This window comes from Ranitomeya variabilis, chromosome 4, assembly GCF_051348905.1.
Source record: "Ranitomeya variabilis isolate aRanVar5 chromosome 4, aRanVar5.hap1, whole genome shotgun sequence".
Lineage (NCBI taxonomy): Eukaryota > Metazoa > Chordata > Amphibia > Anura > Dendrobatidae > Ranitomeya > Ranitomeya variabilis.
Genome location: NC_135235.1, coordinates 660,327,726 through 660,348,901, shown reverse-complemented (window position 1 = coordinate 660,348,901; position 21,176 = coordinate 660,327,726). Strand labels below are relative to the sequence as shown.

Here is a 21,176-nt window from a genome sequence, read left to right as displayed (position 1 = left end):
TCCACTACGTCTCCAGACTCTGTCACGTCTGTCACATGTGCTCAGTGTGAACCTGCTTTCATCTGTCAAGAGCACAGGGTGCCAGTGGTGAATTTGCCAATCCTGGTGTTCTGTGGCAAATGCCAAGCATCCTGCATGGTGTTGGGCTGTGAGCACAACCCCCATCTGTGTACGTCAGACACTCAGACCATCCTCATGGAGTCGGTTTTTAACCATTTGTGCAGACACATACACATTTGTGGCCTGCTGGAAGTCATTTTGCAGGGCTCTGGCAGTGCTCCTGTTTCTCCTTGCACAAAGGCAGAGATAGTGGTCCTGCTGCTGGGTTGTTGCCCTCCTATGGCCCCAACCACATCTCCTGGTGTACTGGCCTGTCTCCTGGTAGCGCCTCCTGCCTCTGACACTACGCTGACAAACACAGCAAACCTTCTTTCCACAGCTCACATTGATGTACCATCCTGGATGAGCCGCACTACCTGAGCCACTTGTTTGGGTTGTAGAGCCGTATCATGCTACCAGGAGTGTGAAAGCACAACCAACATTCAAAAGTGACCAAAGCATCAACCAGAAAGCATTGGTACCGAGATGTGGTCTGTGGTCCCCACCTGCAGAACCACTCCTTTATTGAGTGTGTCTTGATAATTGCCAATAATTTCCATCTGTTGTCTATTCCATTTGCACAACAGCATGTGAAATTGATTGTCAAGCAGTGTTGCTTCCTAAGTGGACAGTTTGATTTCACAGAAGTTTGATTTACTTGGAGTTATATTCTGTTGTTTAAGTGTTCCCTTTATTTTTTTTGAGCAGCGTAGTACTGAAAACCAAATCGGCTGCAGATTTGTCCAATAGGGTTGTTGTATTGTGAGAAGAGATGGGGACCTAGGACTGAACCCTGGAGATAGAAGGAAACCAAAAGAGAGCTGTATCTTTGAGACCAATAAAGTGAAGCATAGTGAGGAGGAGCTGGTGATCCACAGTGTCGAATGCAGCAGAGAGATCCAAGAGAACCAACAATGAGTAGTGACCATCAGATTTAAGAGTTTACAGATGAAAGGGAGAATAGAGACATGTCTGTGTTTAAGAGCGAGGGATGGTATTATATGTAATGGGTGTATGCTGGTGTGTTTGAAGGAGGGAAAGATACCGGATGAGAGAGGTTATATATTTTATATATCAATAGTAATCTGATATCAACACCATCCAGAGATGTATCTATGATCTGGGGACATTCCTTCTGTGGGTTCATCCACCAGGATTTTCAGCCTCGGGGAAACCACAGATATATAATATCAAGTCTTTGCTCCATTTTTCTGTGCATACAATTATCCATCCCCCTCTCACCTGAGACCCCTTTATAATATCTCCTCCAGAAAAACTCATTGTCAGATCCAGGAGAGACAACATGAATATTAGATCTGTCCTGATTTCTGTTGTTATTTCTTCAGCCTGAAGGTTCGATCTGCACAATGTTTCTGTATTTAACCCGTTTATCTTTTTTTTGCCTTGTGTGTAAATATTTTTATCATTACATTTTTTAAGCATTGAACTTTATTTTTTTGCATATTACCTCTAAAGTTTAATAAGTTTGTTCCTTGCTGCTCCAAATGTACAAACAAACTCAACAGGAAAAATATAGCTTGTTTTGTTTTTTTTTACCCAGTGAATGCCAAAGTGCAAGAAAAGTACCAACCAGATGATTCTAAAGGTTATCTGTGCTTGTATATTACTGTGTCACCCAAGGCAGGTGTCTCTGTGGCCTGGCAAAATGGAGAGTGGTGGTTGTGAGGAGTAAAATGTAGATGTGTGAGATGAATGTGGGGTGCACTTAGCTCATTGTCAGCCTATTGTGGTAGTTGAATGCATGGGCAGACACTGACAGCTTGGGGCCCCTGTGCAAGAAATGTGTCTGTATATGTATATACATATACAGACACATACATACTGTATATACAGCCACACACACATACATGTGTGTGTGTGTGTGTGTGTATATATATATATATATATATATATATATATAATATATATCTCCTTTATTATGTATTTTGTCATCCCTTATTATACAGCACCCTCTCTTGTTATGTACAGCACCATGCCACCTTACATATTGGATTATATAGAGCCTTGTTTTTTTATGACATACCATCCTGTCTTGTTAGCTGTACAATGCAATGATGGCTGATGGAGCATGGGAAAGCTTCTTTTCTAATAGAAGAGCTGATGGATTGGTCGTCTGGTCACCTTCTCCTCCATCAGCAGTCATGTTATATCTAACAAGAGAGGGGACTATGTAATTAAAGAGGGCGCTGTGAATAACAAAAATACACTATGTAAGAGACAGCACTGTTCATGACTGCAGAGGAAGCTATACAATAAGGGACGGTACCATATATAACTAGAGAATGGTACGTAATAAGGGACAGTGTAATACATAATAAAAGAGAAAACTATGTAACTAAGGATGGTGTTATACATACTAAGTGAGTACACTATATACTAAGGGACTGTTATACATAAGTGAGTACACTATATACTAAGGGACTATGTTATACATAAAAAGTGACTACACTATATACTGAGGGACTGCACTGTACATAATAAGTGAGTACACTATATTTTAAGGGACTGTGCTATGTATAATAAGTGAGTACACTATATACTAAGGGACTGTGTTAGACATAATAAGCGATAATAATGTCTTCCTCCACCTCCCCCTGTTCCTATGTCCATTATAAATCCCCCTTCCTCCCATCCCAATCCCGCACACCCCTCATTGTCCTCCCCCGCTTATCATTATTGTCCTCTCCTCTCCCCCACCCCCATCATTGCCCTCTCCACCACCTCCATTATTGCCCCCTCCCCCACCACCCCATCATTGAACTTTCCACCACCTCTATCATTGCTTTCTCTCCCCACCACCCAATCATTGCCAATTCCACCACCTCCATCATTGCCTTCTTCCTCGCCACCCCATCATTGCCCATTCCACCACCTCCATCATTTCCTTCTCCCCTACCACTGCCCTTTCCACCACCATCATTGTCCTTTCCGCTACCATCATTGCCTTTTCCCCCACCACCCCCGTCATTGCCCATTCCACCACCTCCATCATTTCCTCCTGACCCACCACCTCCATTATTGCCCTTTACACCATGACCATCATTGTCCTTTCCACCACCACTACCATTGCCCTTTCTACCACCTCCATCAATTCCTCCTCCCCCACCATCTCCATCATTGCCCTTTCCACCACCATCATTGCTTTCTCCTCCACCACCCCATCATTGCCTTCTCTCCATCACCCCCATCGTCCTCTCCGCCACCTAGATACACACACCATTCACCTCTGCACGTTCCCCCGCAGCTCTACACACACGCACGCACGCGTGCCCACACTCGCAGCACCACTCACCTCTCCGCAGCATCACCGTCGCCAGCAGCTTCCTCTGTCTGGCACAGCGCTGAATGCTGACGTCATTCAGCTGCTCTGCTGTGTGAGACAGGAAGCACGGGCAGGAAGCAGGACGGATCGCTGCAGCTCCGCTCCCCTGAAAATGGCAGCGGAGCTGCAGGGATCGCTCCCTGCCCACCACACATGAGGGCAATCTGGTCAGGGGCCCCCCAGAGCCTCGGGACCGGATAAGCAGGCCAGATTGCCCTCATTAATAGCCTCCCTGCAGGGGCCACCCTCCACCTTCGGGCCCCAGTGCAGCCGCAACGGCTGCACATGCGGTATGTCTGCCGCTGGTTGAATGGACAAGTGAGTGTGAGAGGCAGAGTCCTACTTTACATTTTCATCTGAATCACGAGTGCAGCAAGTGGGTGATGTTTATGACATTCCAGTTCATACAATCTGAGAATACAACAGCTATACGTTATATATCATTGTATGTTCCCCTTATTTTCTCCAGTAATTGTATTATTACACAGGATACTTTACTTCCCATTCAGGTCCCTACGATATCGAATCCTCTTAGTGGAGAGCTTCTATATAAAAGAATTTTCCTGATTGACCCATCAATGATGGATAGGAGTTACAACAAGATATTACACCTCACCCTAGAGATCCTCTTCCGGCTTACTGGAGAGGTGAGAGATTCTGATAACGTCACATTGCATCATTCTTATCTATGGGAATTACAGATGGACAGAACTGGAGAGGTGAGGACTCTGGAAATGTCTGTAGTGAGATTTATTAATGTGTCTCTCTATAACCAGGATTACACAGTAGTGAAGAAGACCTCTAGTGAGCGCTGTCAGGCCCCTGTGTCAGAGGAATGGGGAAGACCCATGAGCCCAATCACAAGACCTCCACCTCACCTCCTGATACATGAAGACATCAATGACCAGAAGATCCTAGAACTCGCCTACAAGATGATTGAGCTGCTGACTGGAGAGGTGACACTGCTGGGAATGCTGGGACATTATACAGTAATGCTATAATTGGATCTGAGGGATGATGCTGTTATTGTATGTGTCAGGTCCCCATAAGGTATCAGGATGTCACGGTCTATTTCTCTATGGAGGAGTGGGAGTATTTAGAAGGGCATAAAGATCAGTACAAGGACGTCACGATGGAGGTTCCCCAACCCCTCACATCACCAGGTAAAAGACAGGATTAAATACTCACAACCTACAATTATCTGTATGTAAAGAATTAATTCAGTCCCTGTATGTGTTTCCTCCAGTTCTATCCAGTAAGCGAACAACGACAGAGAGGTGTCCCCGTCCTCTTCTTCCACAGGACTGTAGACAAGAACATCCCGCTGTTCCTCAGGATCATCAGGTAGATGGAGAGATGTCATGAAATCTCCACTAAAATGTGTAGAAGGCTGTAAGGGTCTTGTGTTCGGTCTTGTTTTATCCACCAGTATTGTCACAATTCCACCACTCAGTGTCAAGGAAGCAGGGAGTGTGTGACAGCTCAGTCATCCAATTTGAGGCAGGGGCATGATTAGCTGTCAGTATTGTAAGTTACAGTCCAACCGCAAATCATGGCTGTGGAGTGCTGGGTTGGTTACCTGGCTAGGTGATTACCTGGCTATTTAGGTGGCTGTTAGTATCTAGCCTTAGATCGGTGGTGTGTGTGCCTTGTTTATCAAGGCTTTTTTCTTGATCTTTTGCTGCCCGATCTTGAACCTTGCCTTTGATAATCCATTTGCTTAGCCCCTTTGTCTTGATCCGCTGCCTTCTTGGAATTCTGACCTCGGACTGTGACCTGACTGCACCTTTGTTTTATCCCACTTTGACTAATAGTGATTCAGCATCACATTTGTGACTCAGTGTCACATTATGATTGGCCTTGTACTTTTTTTCCAAGCAGTATGGATGCAATTCGTACACTTTGCGATCAGGTGGCCAAGGTGCACCAGAATCTAGAATCGTTCTGGGACTGTTTTCTAGCGTGTTGAGTGCTTCCCAGAGCTCTACGCTACCAGCAGTAGCTTACAATGAGATTTATACAAACGTTGCCGACTGTCATGGCGGCATCTGGATCTGTGGAATCTCTAGATTCTTGCACTTTTCCTTGTAACTTCACTAATGGCTGTAATCAGCGCAGTGAGACTCGGGCATCGATATAGAGACCTGTAGCTCCCATACTGGTTATCAGGAGTTAAATCTCTGCTGGGCTAGGTTGTTAATACTCTTTGGTCACATGTTCTGGGAGAACCAATCATATCTTCTTTTAATCTGTATATATATATATACACTCACTGGCCACTTTATTAGGTACACCTGTCCAACTTCTTGTTAACACTTAATTTCTAATCAGCCAATCACATGGCGGCAACTCAGTGCATTTAGGCATGTAGACATGGTCAAGACAATCTCCTGCAGTTCAAACCGAGCATCAGTATGGGGAAGAAAGGTGATTTGAGTGCCTTTGAACGTGGCATGGTTGTTGGTGCCAGAAGGGCTGGTCTGAGTATTTCAGAAACTGCTGATCTACTGGGATTTTCACGCACAACCATCTCTAGGGTTTACTGAGAATGGTCCGAAAAAGAAAAAAAATCCAGTGAGCGGCAGTTCTGTGGGCGGAAATGCCTTGTTGATGCCAGAGGTCAGAGGAGAATGGGCAGACTGGTTCGAGCTGATAGAAAGGCAACAGTGACTCAAATCGCCACCCGTTACAACCAAGGTAGGCCTAAGAGCATCTCTGAACGCACAGTGCGTCGAACTTTGAGGCAGATGGGCTACAGCAGCAGAAGACCACACCGGGTACCACTCCTTTCAGCTAAGAACAGGAAACTGAGGCTACAATTTGTACAAGCTCATCGAAATTGGACAGTAGAAGATTGGAAAAACGTTGCTTGGTCTGATGAGTCTCGATTTCTGCTGCGACATTCGGATGGTAGGGTCAGAATTTGGCGTAAACAACATGAAAGCATGCATCCATCCTACCTTGTATGGAGCATCTTTGGGATGTGCAGCCGACAAATCTGCGGCAACTGTGTGATGCCATCATGTCAATATGGACCAAAATCTCTGAGGAATGCTTCCAGCACCTTGTTGAATCTATGCCACGAAGAATTGAGGCAGTTCTGAAGGCAAAAGGGGGTCCAACCCATTACTAGCATGGTGTACCTAATAAAGTGGCCGGTGAGTGTATATATAAGCTGGACTATTCAGTAAGTGCCTACTATACCTCGTCTTAACCTGGTCTGGAGAGGTGGTGATATCCAGGCATTTCTGGTAGTTGCTCTGCAATATTGGTGTGCAATTTTTGGTGAAAACCTTCCCTTCTCCTTTGATTTTTTTTAATGTAATTTCTTTTTCACTGGCTTTCCACTTTTATCCTTAGTGTTTATTCCTGTGTGAGTTTCGTGTGACTAAGCTTCTGTTTCCCCTGTCTGTCTGTGTTAACCCATACAATTCTGTCCCCTTCTTCCCTGGGCGAGGGAAGGGGATCAGATTAGTTCAGTTCAAGAGAATACCAAGGTACGAGACCCAGTCCTCCCCACCAACAGGTGTAATCCTGGGACCAAGGATAACCTAGGGTCCCTTAGCTTGAGGTATGGAATTAGAGCCCAAAGCTCTTGCTATCCTGCAGTCATATCCTGACAATAGCTATGATGGCTGTACCTTCTGACATGCAGTTGGTTTTTCCCAAACCAGTAGTGGCCCTTCCTGACAATTTTTCGGGGGACAAAGAACAGTTTAGGGTGTTCAAGGTGAGCTGTAAGCTATTTTTTACCCTACGACTCCAGTCTTCAGTATGAGTCACTGGTCAGCAGGTGAGAATAACCATGTTACTCCTTGGAGGGGCTCAGACTTGGGAATTTTCTTTGCCCCCACAAGCGCCATAACGGTCTTCTGCTGATGCCTTAGGGTTGACCTATGATGAAGCTAACAGAATCCAGTTCACGCGGAGGCAAGAATCATGAGCCTGAAACAGGGGGCTTCCCCCTGATGACTATAGTACCAATTTCCGCCAATGGTCCAATGACTTTCTGTGGAGTGATGCAGTTCTCAGGTGCCTGCTCCTGCTCTGGCTCTGCATACTCCAATTTGTTTCTTAGTATACAAGAAATAGGAGACAAAAAAGCGCAAATAGGGTCTTATCCACAGGACTGCTCTTAAAGATTTATAAGAGAACTGCTCACCTGATGGTGCAAAGTAAAGGCGTGTAATTTGTCAGCTGCTGCAGATCCACAGGTCGGCGCTGCGACCTTTTAGAGACGTTATAATAGATGAATGTGGATAAAATCTGCGCTGCTGTAACAAATAATGAATCCAGATATAGTTGTAAGGTGTTCGGGTGGTTTATTCAACGCGTTTCAAAGCTCATGGCTTCTTCTTCAGGAAGTTTCCACACAAAGATCTTGAATCATTATTTGTTACAGCAGCGCAGATTTTATCCACATTCATCTATTATAACGCCCAATTTGTTTCTTGGGAGAGGCAATGACTCAGGCCATTTGGATTGATCACAGAATTTGGCAGAGGCATGTTGAGCGGCAGGGTGTTTCGGTCATTCCCCCTAATCTGTCTGCTTACCTGAGGCTGAACCGATGGAAGTCAGAGCTGCCAGCTACCGCTCATTTGAAAGGAAACGTCAGCGCAATCTCAGACTCTGCCTATACTATGATCGTGCTTGGCATTTTCTAAAGGACTGCTCAATGTATCCTAAAGGAAGACAGTCGTCAGGAAAGCCCTAAGCCTGGGTGATTGTTGAGGAGGTTACTCAGACTTCCAGGTACTTTTTAACTCCTTAAATAAAGTACTGCTAAATGTGGAGTTACTTTTTAAAGAACCAGTTGTTATCAGCATTGGCTTTCATTGACTGTGGATCTGCAACCAACTTTATCGATTCAGGACTTGTTCAGATGTTAGGATTAGGGACAGTTAGGTTGGAAAGAAGTATCCAAATTTTAGGCATTGACAGGACACAGTTACTGTTAGTGGGAACACTTCATTCTGAGGCAATCTCCTGCTTTGTTTTGGATAATTTACCTGCTGGGTTGGAATTAGGGTTTTCATGGCTGCTTATTCACAATCCTGTTATGTTTTGGTGTCAGAAGATGTGAAGGATCCGCACCTCGCCACACCGCCTGAAGTCAATATTACGTCTGCAGGATCACGTGGTAAAGTCTCACCACTTGTACCAATGTGTAGATTTATTCCCCCTGTGGACACGTAAGGTCAGCTTGGCACAGTTTTATTCAGACATTCAGACACCCCCCTCATCACAGGGGCACAGGAAGGCACAGGGAGTGAGAGGAAGTGACCTACACAGTCAATTGATGTGGGATCACATTCGCCCACAACTCTGACAGGCAGAGATGCCCCTTTAACTAGCCTCAGTGAAACAAAACCTTATCAGCCCGGTAGAGCTGCCACTAGTTCCTCGTTTTATATAAGCTCAGTCCGTTAAAAGGAATTATATCGGGCCAGAAACCAGCCCCAGTAACATGGAACATTAAACCAAGAAACAAACTTTTTGATTCGTGGATCGTGATAAAATAGCAGCCCAAGGTTAAATTATATATTTAATCTCCTTAAGGGCACACTAGACAGTACTCTATATACACAATGGTTATACAGTGCCTTGCAAAACTATTCGGCCCCCTTGAACTTTTCCACCTTTTCCCACATATCATGCTTCATGCATAAATATACCAAATGTAAATTTTTGGTGAAGAATCAACAACAAGTGGAACACAATTGTGAAGCTGAACAAAATTTATTGGTTATTTTAAATTTTTTTGGAAATTCAGAAACTAAAAAGTGGGGCATGCAATATTATTCGGCCCCTTTACTTTCAATGCAGCAAACTCACTCCAGAAGTTCATTGTGGATCTCTAAATGATCCAATGTTGTCCTAAATGCCTAATGATGATAAATATAACCCACCTGTGTGTAATCAAGTCTCTGTATAAATGCACCTGCTCTGTGATAGTCTCTGGGTTTTTGAAGCACAGACAGCATCATGAAGACCAAGGAACACAACAGGCAGGTCCGTGATACTGTTGTGGAGAAGTTTAAAGCCGGATTTGGATATAAAATGATTTCCAAAACTTTAAACATCCCAAGGAGCACTGTGCAAGCGATCATATTGAAATGGAAGGAGTATCATACCACTGCAAATCTACCAAGACCCGGCCGTCCCTCTAAACTTTCATCTCAAACAAGGAGAAGACTGACCAGAGATGCAGCCTAGAGGCCCATGATCACTCTGAATGAACTGCAGAGATCTACAGCTGAGGTGGGACAGTCTGTCCATAGGACAACAATCAGTCGTACACTGCGCAAATATGGCCTTTATGGAAGAGTGGCAAGAAGAAAGCCATTTCTCAAAGATATCCAATAAAACTGTCGTTTAAAGTTTGCAACAAGCCACCTGGGAGACACACCAAACGTGGAAGAAGGTGCTCTGGTCAGATGAAACCAAAATCGAACTTTTTGGCAACAATGCCAAACGATATGTTTGGCGTAAAGTCAACACAGCTCATCACCCTCCACACACCATCCCCACTGTCAAACATTGTGGGGGCAGCATCATGGTTTGGGCCTGCTTTTCTTCAGCAGGGACAGGGAAGATGGTTATAATTGATGGGAAGATGGATGGAGCTAAATACAGGACCATTCTTGAAGAAAATCTGTTCGAGTCTGCAAAAGACCTGAGACTGGGAAGGAGATTTGTCTTTCAATAAGACAATGATCCCAAACATAAAGCAAAATCTACAATGGAATGGTTCACAAATAAATGTATCCAGGTGTTAGAATGGCCAAGTCAATGTCCAGACCTCAATCCAATCGAGAATCTGTGGAAAGAGCTGAAAACTGCTGTTCACAAACGATCTCCATCAAACCTCACTGAGCTCGAGCTGTTTGCCAAGGAAGAATGGGCAAGAATTTCAGTCTCTTGATGTACAAAACTGATAGAGACATACCCCAAGCGACTTGCAGCTGTAATCACAACAAAAGGTGGCACAACAAAGTATTAAGTTAAAGGAGCCGAATAATGTTGCACGCCCCACTTTTCAGTTTTTGAATTTCCACAAATATTTAAAATAACCAATAAATTTCGTTCAACTTCACAATTGTGTTCCACTTGTTGTTGATTCTTCACCAAACATTTACATTTGGTATCTTTTTATGTTTGAAGCATGATATGTGGGAAAAGGTTGAAATGTTCAAGGGGGCCGAGTACTTTTGCAAGGCACTGTACATATATAAGGGTCAGATATGCAAATACAATAGTGGTAAGACAAAAGATATAAGCAGAATATATAAGCAAGTTATCAGTAGACGAAAAGCCTTGCTTGCGGCGAACGGGCTGGCACAATGTGAGGCTTGTAGTCCCTACTGCTACTGGACTTCTCACATATGTCACCGCGACCTCCTCAGAGAAAAAGCACTAGGCCAAGCTCTGCAGGAGCATTTAACCCCTCTGGGTCACTCCCCTCTTATCCTCTGGGCTGAACCTAAATCCTCTTACCTTGCTTTAGCAGCTGTAAAACTCCAAAACCTATGAAAGATCACAACTCCGTTTTGGACAGTGCTAGGGCTGCGTTTCTGGCACCATCAGATCTGCATGGGCTTTTGCTACACGTTCAGACCAAACACAGCTTTGCTACCTGGCCTCTATGAATACCAAAATAGTCGTCACAATTTTTCAATAATGGCACTTCCAGAAATATATTCAACTTATTGCGGACTTATATGTGCTTTGCCGCATGAAGAGACCCATAAACATGTATTTAAAAAGTATATTCTTTATTTAATGTCAATAAAACAAAATAACATACACAAGACTCGACTAAAACAAACAAGATGTCCAGGGAATGGAACAGATAGGCTCAAGATTGTGGATTCTATCAAAAATACATATACTGATCTATATATATAGCTGATTGTGGTGTAGTAACGTTTAGTTGCCCTACTTATATATTATTCATAGTGAAATACACATATGATAAGAGGCTATAACTATCCTATAATGTGCTGAACACTGTATATATCAAATACCGATGTATCCACTGTTATAAATACAGAGTCATCCATCCCATAAATAGCGCAATCAAGAGGGAACTATACGGCTAAAATGCAGTGTACTTACAATAAAGGGATACCCACAGAGGTCAGCTGTGTGAATCGAGAGCCCTCCGATCCTTCCACGTGCGCCCCGACGCGCGTTTCGCCCGCAAGCTTCTTCCGGGGGCGTGGCCCAATGAGAGGAAGGAAGGCTATTTGTGAAGCGAGCGGCCAATCGTTTAACAATATATGTTGGTGGGAGGAACAATGCTACATGTCAATCTGGCTTGTTGCCGCATAGCGCTTCCATCCCCTTCCTAGACAAGGGGCACTACTGAGACTGCGCTCCCTGGAACTCTGCGTGACACGCAAGCGTATACAGCTATTAGAGCGCATCACAGAGTGCCAGGACTGGGGATGTAATGCGCATGCGCTCGGCAAGATAGACATAGGAATAAAGAGCCTGGTTCCTCTGATGTTATTAAGGGCAGTGTAAGCAGGGGAATATTGTTTTATTATAGTATGGTATTAGTGCGCCAATCCATAGATAAAGTGCCGATTGTGCCGGTTCAATGTTATATACCGTAGGAAAAAGTGCGTAGTACTAATTGAGGTATGCTAAGTGCAATATAATCAAAGTGCATCCGACAAAGTGTTTTCGTGCATATAAATAAATATCCAAGATCCCGAATATAAAAATATATTTATAAAGTGAATAAAAATCCATATTATGCTAATAAGCAAACGAAGTCCGCAACGACCAAAAAGTGCTCAATTAAAACATGATATATAAGTATCAAATGCTAAGTGTTGGGAACAAAGTGAATATTAAAACAGATATCCCCTGTGCTTACTTGAACTCCGTCTATTTTACACATATCTCCATATGCATTATCCTAATATATATCATTAAAGACAGAATAAATAGATAAAATATGATACTCTAGCATTATGACATCATGGTCAATGCAGGGTATCCAATAATATTATATGTAATACAAAAATCTATCCCGGTGGCACATGAAATACATTTAAATGAACCATTATTTGTTACTGGATAATACAATTATTGTCTCTATGTTCTGTATCCTGTCCAGAGTTTTCAAAGAGGTTTTCTTATAAGCGAAGAGCTACTGCCAGACATCCGAATCTCTTGCTCGTCTATACGGAGACCAAATTCAATAAATCCATATAAGACACATAAGTTCACCACCATATATGGCCATCATCTAATCATTCACAAATACCCATCTAGTGAAGAAAGAAATTAAAAAGTTAATAAACAACAATAATATACTATAAAACATTAAAATAAGGTAAGAACTAATATTCCTCTCCCTTAAATTAAAAGATGCCCCACTATATCATAATTACAAAAATGCTGCAAATCCAAAATTTTCATTTAGCCCTTGTGGGCTCATGGCTCCCAAACGGAAAATCCACTTACTCTCCAGTTGCGCCAGTATTTTGCCTAGATCCCCACCCCGGATTCCCAGATCTATCTGGTCTATGGCTCTGATGGTTAGATCATTGCTGGAGCATCCATGGTATTTTTTGAAATGTCTGGGGAGAGTCTTTAGGGTACTGATGTCCTCGATGGTTTTTGCTTTCTGGATGTCTCTGACATGGCTCCCGAGTTCTAATTTTTAGCTCTCTGGTTGTCAGGCCAACATAGATTTTTCCACATGTGCATTTGGCCTGATAAATGACTCCCTTTGATGTACAATCCAAACGTTTCCGAATCTCATAATCACGGGTGCCATTATAATTTGAAAAGGTAGTGGTTTTTACATGATTGAGACATCCCTTACAAAGACCACAGGGAAAAAATCCCCACCGCCCTTTTTCTCTTTTCCCTCTGTCAAGGTTTTTTGTTGGTTCATAGTGGCTATGTACTAGAATGTCTTTCAGATTAGCTGCTCGCTTCGCCACAAAAGAAGGTTTAGAAGGCAGAACCTTTTTAAGAATAGGGTCACTCTTCAATACATTCCAATGGTTAAGAATGATGTGGGTAAGATCCTGCCATTTACTGTTGTACGTAGATATAAAACGTACCTGATCAGTACTGATTGTGTGATCCTGCTGTTTAGGAAAACCATACAGTAGCTGTTCCCTTGGAGTTTTTTTGGCTCTCCAATATCCTCTTTTGATCGATCTCTTGCTGTAACCCCTTTGGGTGAAACTTGCCGCTAGGTCCACCGATTGTTTTTCAAAATTCTGTTCGTTAGAGCAGATTCTTTTTGCTCTTAAAAATTGTCCAATTGGAATTCCACGTATTGTTGATTTTGGATGTGACGAATCTGCCATCAATAGAGAATTGGTGGCCGTTGGTTTTCTATACATATCCGTTTGGATCCTGCCTTCATCATCAGTTGAAATGCTAATGTCCAGAAAGTCGATTTTCCTGCCAGAGACAAAGGTAAGTTTGATATTTTGTTTGTTGTTGTTTAATCTGGACATCAAATTGTGCAAACCCTCTGTGTTTCCCTCCCATAGGAATAGAATATCATCTATGTACCTCATCCAGTTATGAACATAGTTCATTTCCTGGATGAGGCCAGCTTGAAAAATCTCCCTTTCCCATGCCCCTAAAAAAAGATTGGCGTAGGAAGGGGCACAGGAGGCCCCCATGGCTGTACCTTGTTGTTGAACAAAAATCTGTGAATTAAAAACAAACACATTGTGATGTAACAAAAATTCTAATAAAATCAAAATGAAATTGGCAAGGGGACCATCCAAATTACTAGAACAGAGGAAAAATTTTACTGCTCTCAATCCATCTTGGTGCCTAATTGATGTATATAGGGACTCCACGTCGGCCGTGACTATAACCATGTTGTCATCCAAGGTCAACTGGTCCAGTCGCTGTAAGGCCGACGTGGTGTCCCTAATATATGAGGGGAGGGAAACTACCAGTGGGCTCAAAAAATAGTCAATGACATCCGAAATCAGTTCACATAAACCGCCTTTACCTGCAACGATAGGGCGTCCAGGAGGATCACTGGGATTTTTATGGAGTTTAGGTATTAAGTAGAATGTAGGCAATTTAGGTTTGAATTTCTTAATGTTGTCAAGGAAGGTCTTTGATATGATGTTCTGATCAAATGCTCTTTCCATGATGTCGATTAACTCAGTCTGGAAGGAAGATATTGGGTTATAGTATACCTTGCGATAGCAATCACTGTCATCCAACAATTTATTGGCCTGTTTTTCATACAATTATCTAGGCCATACGACTAGATTGCCCCCTTTGTCGGCTGGCTTGTAAATGACATCATCCCATGTTTTCAATTCCTCTATTGCCATCCTTTCCAATCTAGTAAGATTGGAGCCTCTCTTTCTGGAGTTTGCTAGAGATTCTATATCATTTGTCACCAACTTGGTAAATATATCAATAGCTGGACATAATCCAAGTGTAGGGAATTTTTTGGGCTTTGAACATAGATGTGTTGGTATAGCACTAACCTCAGATACTGCGTTTTCCTCCTCTAATGATATTAATGCCTCCAATGCCTCCTGTTCATCCTTGGTAATTTGTTGATCAGACATCAGATTTTTAGCATGTAATTTTTTAAGAATTAATTTTCTGGCAAACAGATGAGTATCCTTTATACACGTGAATACGTCTAAAGGACAAGAAGGAGAAAATGTCAAGCCCCTTTCCAAAACCTTAATTTGTGTTGGTGACAGATTATGTTGTGACAAATTCACTACCTGGTAGCGATCCTTAATTCTCTTGCCCCTCTGATTTTTATTGAACATGTCAGGAAATCTTCTTTTCTGACTACCACTACGAAGTTGAAAATCTCGTGTTGGTTCACTTTCACTTGCTGATGCATTGCTATCAATATCAGATGTACTAGGAGTAATGGATTCCTCCCGGTTCTTTATCCTTGGTTGTATTTTTTTTCTTTGGATATTGCCATCTATAAATTCTATTTAAGTCATAATCGGCGACATCTCTTTGAAATTTTTTCAATTTCTCCTTACTGATATTATCTTCCCATTTTGTTATGTCCATATCCATCTCCTTGAGCCATTTCTCAAATTGTTCTTTCTGCATTTCCTTCTGTAGGGTTTTTTGTAAACCTTCTAACTTTTTATCCACTTCTTCTAGAGATGTTGCATTATGATCTATCAATATTTGGATGAACTCTAAAGAACAAGTTGAGGCCGCTGCTGTCCACCTCTTAACAAAATCAGATTCTCCTAAGTCATATGTAGGAAAAAGTTGGATTCTCAATCCTCTTGGCACAATTCTTTTACTATGATAATTTTCCAATGTGGTTTTGTTCCACCATAATCTTATCTTTCTCTGCAAAGCATTTCTATATTGAAATATACCATCTTTGATCTCATGTGGGGCATCGTGCGAAACTACTGGGACACCTTGTTTAAATATATCGACTGCCTTCGAACGCCACACCGATTCTCTGGCTTTCAAATCCATGATTTTGGACAAACTGTTGATACAACAGCAAAAAACTATATGAATACCAAAATAGTCGTCCCAATTTTTCAATAATGGCACTTCCAGAAATATATTCAACTTATTGCGGACTTATATGTGCTTTGCCGCATGAAGAGACCCATAAACATGTATTTAAAAAGTATATTCTTTATTTAATGTCAATAAAACAAAATAACATACACAAGACTCGACTAAAACAAACAAGATGTCCAGGGAATGGAACAGATAGGCTCAAGATTGTGGATTCTATCAAAAATACATATACTGATCTATATATGTAGCTGATTGTGGTGTAGTAACGTTTAGTTGCCCTACTTATATATTATTCATAGTGAAATACACATATGATAAGAGGCTATAACTATCCTATAATGTGCTGAACACTGCATATATCAAATACCGATGTATCCACTGTTATAAATACAGAGTCATCCATCCCATAAATAGCGCAATCAAGAGGGAACTATACGGCTAAAATGCAGTGTACTTACAATAAAGGGATACCCACAGAGGTCAGCTGTGTGAATCGAGAGCCCTCCGATCCTTCCACGTGCGCCCCGACGCGCGTTTCGCCCGCAAGCTTCTTCCGGGGGCGTGGCCCAATGAGAGGAAGGAAGGCTATTTGTGAAGCGAGCGGCCAATCGTTTAACAATATATGTTGGTGGGAGGAACAATGCTACATGTCAATCTGGCTTGTTGGCGCATAGCGCTTCCATCCCCTTCCTAGACAAGGGGCACTACTGAGACTGCGCTCGCTGGAACTCTGCGTGACACGCAAGCGTATACAGCTATTAGAGCGCATCACAGAGTGCCGGGACCGGGGATGTAATGCGCATGCGCTCGGCAAGATAGACATAGGAATAAAGAGCCTGGTTCCTCTGATGTTATTAAGGGCAGTGTAAGCAGGGGAATATTGTTTTATTATAGTATGGTATTAGTGCGCCAATCCATAGATAAAGTGCCGATTGTGCCGGTTCAATGTTATATACCGTAGGAAAAAGTGCGTAGTACTAATTGAGGTATGCTAAGTGCAATATAATCAAAGTGCATCCGACAAAGTGTTTTCGTGCATATAAATAAATATCCAAGATCCCGAATATAAAAATATATTTATAAAGTGAATAAAAATCCATATTATGCTAATAAGCAAACGAAGTCCGCAACGACCAAAAAGTGCTCAATTAAAACACTGATATATAATAAGTATCAAATGCTAAGTGTTGGGAACAAAGTGAATATTAAAACAGATATCCCCTGTGCTTATTTGAACTCCGTCTATTTTACACATATCTCCATATGCATTATCCTAATATATATCATTAAAGACAGAATAAATAGATAAAATATGATACTCTAGCATTATGACATCATGGTCAATGCAGGGTATCCAATAATATTATATGTAATACAAAAATCTATCCCGGTGGCACATGAAATACATTTAAATGAACCATTATTTGTTACTGGATAATACGATTATTGTCTCTATGTTCTGTATCCTGTCCAGAGTTTTCAAAGAGGTTTTCTTATAAGCGAAGAGCTACTGCCAGACATCCGAATCTCTTGCTCGTCTATACGGAGACCAAATTCAATAAATCCATATAAGACACATAAGTTCACCACCATATATGGCCATCATCTAATCATTCACAAATACCCATCTAGTGAAGAAAGAAATTAAAAAGTTAATAAACAACAATAATATACTATAAAACATTAAAATAAGGTAAGAACTAATATTCCTCTCCCTTAAATTAAAAGATGCCCCACTATATCATAATTACAAAAATGCTGCAAATCCAAAATTTTCATTTAGCCCTTGTGGGCTCATGGCTCCCAAACGGAAAATCCACTTACTCTCCAGTTGCGCCAGTATTTTGCCTAGATCCCCACCCCGGATTCCCAGATCTATCTGGTCTATGGCTCTGATGGTTAGATCATTGCTGGAGCATCCATGGTATTTTTTGAAATGTCTGGGGAGAGTCTTTAGGGTACTGATGTCCTCGATGGTTTTTGCTTTCTGGATGTCTCTGACATGCTCCCGAGTTCTAATTTTTAGCTCTCTGGTTGTCAGGCCAACATAGATTTTTCCACATGTGCATTTGGCCTGATAAATGACTCCCTTTGATGTACAATCCAAACGTTTCCGAATCTCATAATCACGGGTGCCATTATAATTTGAAAAGGTAGTGGTTTTTACATGATTGAGACATCCCTTACAAAGACCACAGGGAAAAAATCCCCACCGCCCTTTTTCTCTTTTCCCTCTGTCAAGGTTTTTTGTTGGTTCATAGTGGCTATGTACTAGAATGTCTTTCAGATTAGCTGCTCGCTTCGCCACAAAAGAAGGTTTAGAAGGCAGAACCTTTTTAAGAATAGGGTCACTCTTCAATACATTCCAATGGTTAAGAATGATGTGGGTAAGATCCTGCCATTTACTGTTGTACGTAGATATAAAACGTACCTGATCAGTACTGATTGTGTGATCCTGCTGTTTAGGAAAACCATACAGTAGCTGTTCCCTTGGAGTTTTTTTGGCTCTCCAATATCCTCTTTTGATCGATCTCTTGCTGTAACCCCTTTGGGTGAATCTTGCCGCTAGGTCCACCGATTGTTTTTCAAAATTCTGTTCGTTAGAGCAGATTCTTTTTGCTCTTAAAAATTGTCCAATTGGAATTCCACGTATTGTTGATTTTGGCCTCTATGTAGGTGTTCTGTGTATCTCCATACCTCTAGGTTCTAGAACATATCGCGACCCTGGAAGGAATTCGGTCCGGTCCAGATATCTCGGAAATATACATCAATGTATGGCTAGGACATATGGTATCTCCATACCTTCTCATGGAATCATAGCTGACTTTAACAGAGCAATTTTGACCTCCTGGTCCCCACATGGCAGCAAGTCTTTTGTTCTGATCTGAGCTGTTGCAGAGAAAAAGAAGTATCCAGCTACGGAGATAAAATCAAAATTCTTTATTCCAAAATTTAAAACAGAAGAAGGAATTAGCTGCTGTACATGAGCCGGTAACTAGCAGAGGAAATGCTGTAGTTTCACTGAACGCGTTTTGAACACGTGTTCGAAAGGCGTTCAGTGAAACTACGGCTTTTCTTCTGGTAGATACCGGCTCATGTACAGAAGCTAATTCCTTCTTCTGTTTTTAAATTTTGGAATAAAGAATTTTGATTTTATCTCCGGAGCTGGAAACATCTTTTTTCTCTGCAATAGTTCACAGCGTCAAGCAGAAACACCTTTCCGTGCTCTGATTTCTTTTAAGGACTATGAAAGCATCTTGTCCAGCTCTGATATGAGCTGGACAAGGTGTCAGTTCTGTCCCTCACAGCCCTTTGACTTTCGCCTTCCCCCCCGCTGTTGCTTGGTGTTCTGTTACAACTGCACACTGAAGGGTTTTTTAAAATCACATGCCAAAGAGGATACAAATAATAGACATGGAATTATATCTCAAATATTCTTCACAGAAGGATATTGTTCAATGGAGCCTCTGTTGTCATAAGAGATGTTTTGAGTTCTGTGCACATTTTCTCCCCTAGTCTGGAGGGTCTGTAGGGGTATTTGAAAGACTTTGGAGATGTGTTTTCAGAAAAAGAGGAAGAAATACTACTTTTCCCTAAGGGTATGTGCACACGTCAGGATTTCTTGCAGAAATTTCCTGAAGAAAACCGGAAATTTTCTGCAAGAAATCCGCATTTTTTTTTTTCACGTGTTTTTTTTTAGCATTTTGCAAGCAAAATTAGCTTGCAGAATGCTAAAGTTCTCCAAGCGATCGCTTGGAAAACTGACTGACAGGTTGGTCACACTTGTCAAACATACTGTTTGACAAGTGTGACCAACTTTTTACTATAGATGCTGCTTATGCAGCATCAATAGTAAAAAGATATCATGTTAAAAATAATAAAAAAATAAAAGGTTATACTCACCCTCTGCAGACAGCCGATCTCCTCAGCGGCGTCCGTTCCTATAGATGGTGTGTGCAGGACCTTCGATGACGTCACGTGACCGCGACGTCATCGCGGTCATGTGACCGCGACGTCATCGCAGGTCCTTCACACACACACCATCTATAGGAACTTTTTTTTATTTTAATTCTTTTTTTTTTTTACCAATTATGTGGTGCCCAGTCCGTGGGGGAGAGTCTCCTCTCCTCCACCCTGGGTACCAACCGCACATGATCTGCTTACTTCCCGCATGGTGGGCACAGCCCCGTGCGGGAAGTAAGCAGATCAATGCATTCCTAGGTGTGCGGAATCCCCACAATTCTGCAAATTTAATGAACATGTTGCTTTTTTTTCCGCGATGCGATTTTTTTCGCGGAAAAAAATGCAACATTTGCACAAAAAATGCGGAATACACTTAAAATAATGGGAGGCATATATAAGCGTTTTTTTCGCGTTTTTATCATGTTTTTATAGCGAAAAAAAACGTGAAAAATACTGAACGTGTGCACATGGCCTCATACCAAGTTTCCTAAAGCTTGCCTATACAATTTGGGCCTTAACGGACCACCATGAAAGAATATGTGAACAAAAGTTTAAACAAAGGTCATATCTGTCCTTCCTCCTGGCCTGTTAGCTGCTCGATTATTTTTTTATTTTTTGTTAAATAGAAAGATGGTGTTAGGGTTGACGGATTGCACTAAACAAAATAAATAGAAAAGTGCAATCGCAACCCGGGGTCCACTGTGCAGAGATGTAATACTGCTGCTAGTGAGCAATGACGGAACATGCAGCGAGCAATTACAAATACACACAGAGTTAACGCTACTCTGTGTGCACAGGAGGCTGAGTACAAGGCTCAGTTACTCCAAAGAAAAGGAACAGTACAAACGAGTACTAAGAGCTTTCTCCAGTTAACAGTAACAGGATAAGCACAAGAACTGAACTCCCACAGCAACTGAACTGTGTCAATCACACACAGGAACGAAGCAGATGCCGAGTACAAGACTCTGACCAGGGTTGAGCTTGCTCTGAGACTCTACTGTGCTATCCGCACACATGTAGGAAACAGATGCTAAGCCAAGCGGCTAATTACCACCACTGAGGCTAGCTGCCTGCCTACGTATACAGTCCAGAGCTATGCAGACAGACGACACTTGCAGACAGAGTTGTAGGATCTCCACACATATAGCCACACACAAATGATGCTGGCTCCCCCGTGGGCGCCATTGGGAGTCTTTTATACAAAAGGCTCCCCCCTAAACACTTACGCCCA

At 42.1% G+C, this 21,176-nt stretch overlaps 1 protein-coding gene across 2 annotated transcripts in view; it reads left to right on the top strand.

The window, feature by feature from the left end:
* Nucleotides 1-21,176, top strand: part of LOC143767520 (uncharacterized) — a 40,338-nt gene that overhangs the window by 3,848 nt on the left and 15,314 nt on the right. For both annotated transcript variants that reach the window (XM_077255925.1, XM_077255924.1), the window contains exons 2-5: nucleotides 3,952-4,089; nucleotides 4,219-4,398; nucleotides 4,482-4,605; nucleotides 4,689-4,786. In XM_077255925.1, the coding sequence (XP_077112040.1) occupies nucleotides 3,952-4,089; nucleotides 4,219-4,398; nucleotides 4,482-4,605; nucleotides 4,689-4,786 (540 nt within the window). The remainder of the gene's footprint in view (nucleotides 1-3,951; nucleotides 4,090-4,218; nucleotides 4,399-4,481; nucleotides 4,606-4,688; nucleotides 4,787-21,176) is intronic.